The sequence below is a fragment of the Morone saxatilis genome, unplaced genomic scaffold, assembly GCF_004916995.1.
Source record: "Morone saxatilis isolate NCDOM2014 unplaced genomic scaffold, NCSU_SB_2.0 Contig15, whole genome shotgun sequence".
NCBI lineage: Eukaryota > Metazoa > Chordata > Actinopteri > Moronidae > Morone > Morone saxatilis.
Window position 1 is genome coordinate 21,019,271 of NW_023339707.1, and position 3,350 is coordinate 21,022,620.

Consider the following 3,350-nt stretch of genomic DNA (forward strand, 5'->3'; position numbering starts at 1 on the left):
ACACACACACACACTCACAGATCTTACCGTGGTGGGCTCGGGAGAGGCAGAGCTCTGTGGAGATAAAGACAGACACACAGATAACGTCACTACAGTTTCCACATGGATGAGAACAACAGACTCATCAGCTCCTGCTGCTGATGTCCAGCTGTACTAGTGTGATTGAATTACGGTTGTTTACTCGCTAAACTAAAACACGAGCCGAGGAGGCCTTCGAGTTCAAAACACGCGTCCTTTTAAAAATTGGTTCTTCAGTAGTTGTTTGTTGTTCTTCAGCGTCAGTGGTGAAAACTGTTCTTTGATGGAAATAAACCTTTTACTAAGTGACATAGTTTTATGGATACATAATTATTTTATTAAATGTATAACAGTAACAGTACAGAACGACTGATACTTTGTACAATTAACCTAAATAGTAACGGCAATAAATAATAAGTAGTAAGTTTGTGTAAAATTTGAGATTTTGGATACATTTGTGTACATTTTACATTAAAAATGAGTTTTCCTGATTAAAAAAAAAAAACTTTTTATACAGTTCTCTGTCTATATTGTATATTATCATAAAAATAAATAATAATAGATAATAATAGGCATATTTTGTTGACAAATTCAGTAGTTTCTACTCCTTGATGCTTTGACATTGTTGTTTTAGCTCTTTGGATGTTTTAATGCTAAATCTGTACTTTTACTCAGGTCAGATTTTGAACAGACGGTTTGTACTTGAGTATTTCTACACTGAGGTTTTGGCACTTTCATTTAAGTAAAAGGTCTCAGTGTTTCTTCCACCACTGCAGAGCATCGATGCTCAAACAGCTCAGTGTGATGTGTTGTTGTTTTCAGTAAAATGTAGAATATGAACACTGGTTAGAGATATAATATGATACTTACAAATAACTGTGTAGTTATGATTATCAAATGAAAATATGGTTAAATGTACAAAGTCCTATTCTATTGTGCTATTAACAGTTATTACAGTGACTGTGCTGTTCTTACACTGAAAATGGTAAATTAAACCAATGTTTTAGTTCTGTTGTTCAGCTCCATGCAGACAGAAACAAAAAGTAATGAAATCTGAAAGACAAAACGTGGTTTTATTATATTATTTTCTCTTAGAATATTTGTTAAATGTATTAGTTTGCTCTTCCAGTTTGCATTTTAAACCATCGTCCTGACATGTTGTCTACTTGTGGAGACTCCATCTGTCTGTCTGAATTAGCCAAAGACAGATTTTCTCAAACGGGAGCTTCTGCACTATTAACATGCAGAGTTTGATAGAAACTACGATCTCAAGCTCTGCTCATTTAGTTTTTCTACTCATCATTTCTGTAACAAATAAAACAGTTTTTTTGTTTTGTTTTCTTGTTGGAAATTAGGAGGTTGGATCCGGGGTCGATCCCGAGGATACCTCATCTCTGCCAGTCTCCTGGTGAGGGCCACGCCCACAGTGGACAGCGTGGAAGATGTCACCTGGCCTGCGTGAGAGAGACTGTCCCGTGTCTTCACATAACTACAGGTTGAAGGAAACAGGAGAGCACAAACAACAGAGATTAAACAGTTAACAACAGGCCCACGTACGACGGCGGCTACGGTCCATCTGGCTTTCGAACAAGCGCTTCAGGCCGTTGTGGTAATACCGCTGCTCCTTGTGCTAAGTCAGGCTGTAAGGCTGTTAACAGGGCACCGATCCTATTTGACCTGGAAAATCCCATCACTTGTTCCTTAGACGAGATCCCTTTTTAACATGTGAGCACAGGACGGAAAAAGAAACAACGCTGGGAAACCCTCTGCGGCATGAAACGTTCGGACGTAAGGATCGGACGTAAACCTGACGACGAACACTCACATGTCGGAGCGGCTGATGTCCTCCAAAGTGGCCGAGGCTGAGAGATATCTGAAAGGAGAGCAGGAGAAGACGGCAGATTATTTAACCCCCCGACGTAAAAGCGAGATCACGGCAGTCACAGGTCGTCAGTGTGCTTTCCGTTATGTAATCGTGTCGCACAGAGACAATACGTGACGAACGTTCTGCCAGTTTTACAGTTTTTCTCCGTTGGTTCGGATCATTTCTTGAAACAGAAATTACATTCTCAAAACTACATTAAACCTCCAAACCACTTCTCATTGATTTCATCACACTGCAAATGTATCAGTACATCTTTGCCAAAGAGAGTGCTCACACAATGCCAAAGGGACGATGCATTTTGGAGGTACTGACTATTTATATGAGAAAGAAATTTAGTTTTGACACATGAGTGAACTGTTTTGGGAGAGATATGCGCTTTAAGACCAAACGATCTTTAGAGTTTTGAGAATGTAATTCCTGTTTCGAGAAATGAGCCAAACCAACGGAGACAAACTGTAACACCAGGTTAAAGTACAGAGGTGTGCGGTGGAGTTTTTCACCATCTGTCTACACGTGCAACTTACGGCGCCGAGGTCTGGATGTCCTGCCAGCCTTTGGACAGGTTCTGTTTGATGTTGCTGAGAGGACTCATTCCCAGCTGCCTCCTGATGTCTGCGGCATTTCTCTCTTTGACCAACAGAACCTGCCGCAGGGTCTGAATCTCATCCTCCATCTATGTGGGAGAAAAACCACAAAAACAGTTTTAATCAGTAGAGAGAGAGAGAAAGTGACAGGTTGCTGTCGAACGTATGAACTTTATTCAGTTTACGTTAAAGTATATTGTGATGAATAACCTTTGATAGTTCAATCTGTAGACTCTCTACGTCCTCCTGTGTTAGATCTGAGGGAGAGGATCCATTTTCTGATATCCTGGTGGTGAAGTTCATGGATGATGAAGCACCAAAACCTTCCAAAGAAGCATCGGTGAGTAAACATTACATTCACATTCACTGGTTGTATTATAATACCTATTCTGAACTTCTTAAATCTTGCCCCGGACAAATACCTTGCATTATATAACGTTAATAGCCTAATTAAAAAAAAAAACTGAAACTAATAAAAGTAGAAACTAAAACTAAAATATGAAAAAATAAAGAAACTGAAACTAGCAAATTCACTCTGGAAACTAAATCAAACTAAGTGAATTAAATGGAAACGAAATTAAAATAAAACTTATGAAAAACTATAATAACTCTTATGACTTACAATGTGTGTGGGTGAATAAATATTAATATAAATATAATTTTACATAGATAGAAGTGTTTTTAAATATAACATATAACATATATATAATGGGTAACGAGTTAAATAAGTTTAAACCTCCAGTGAGAACAGATGTAAGTTAAGTTAAGTTAAGTTACCGTCGGGAGCTGTCCTTCGTGCTGAACTCTCGTAACTGGAGCTAACTGAAGTTAACTGAAGGTAACTGAAGGTAACGGCTAACTGA

General features: G+C 38.5%; 1 protein-coding gene across 2 annotated transcripts; it reads right to left on the reverse strand.

Moving 5' to 3' along the window:
- On the reverse strand, positions 1-2,806 carry LOC118324902 (tumor protein D54-like). Of its 2 annotated transcripts, XM_035657408.1 has the most exons (5): positions 2,698-2,806; positions 2,428-2,576; positions 1,844-1,891; positions 1,406-1,507; positions 1-54 (listed from the first exon to the last, which is right to left on the reverse strand). In XM_035657408.1, the coding sequence occupies exons 1-5, from the start codon at positions 2,788-2,790 to the stop codon at positions 24-26; spliced, it is 423 nt and encodes a 140-aa protein (XP_035513301.1). In that variant the 5' UTR covers positions 2,791-2,806; the 3' UTR covers positions 1-23. The 2 variants fall into 2 exon arrangements, with proteins under 2 accessions (XP_035513301.1, XP_035513300.1); XM_035657407.1 differs by lacking the exon at positions 1-54 and having other exon boundaries at positions 62-1,507.
- Between the last annotated feature and the right edge of the window lie 544 nt (positions 2,807-3,350).

Coding starts and splice junctions, on each gene's coding strand:
- LOC118324902 (XM_035657407.1), bottom strand. CDS start 2,790: ATGAACTTCACCACCAGGATATCAGAAAATGGATCCTCTCCCTCAGAT. Junction 2,577..2,697: donor TACAGATTGAACTATCAAAG/GTTATTCATCAC, acceptor TCTCCCACATAG/ATGGAGGATGAGATTCAGAC. Junction 1,892..2,427: donor GACATCCAGACCTCGGCGCC/GTAAGTTGCACG, acceptor CTCTCCTTTCAG/ATATCTCTCAGCCTCGGCCA.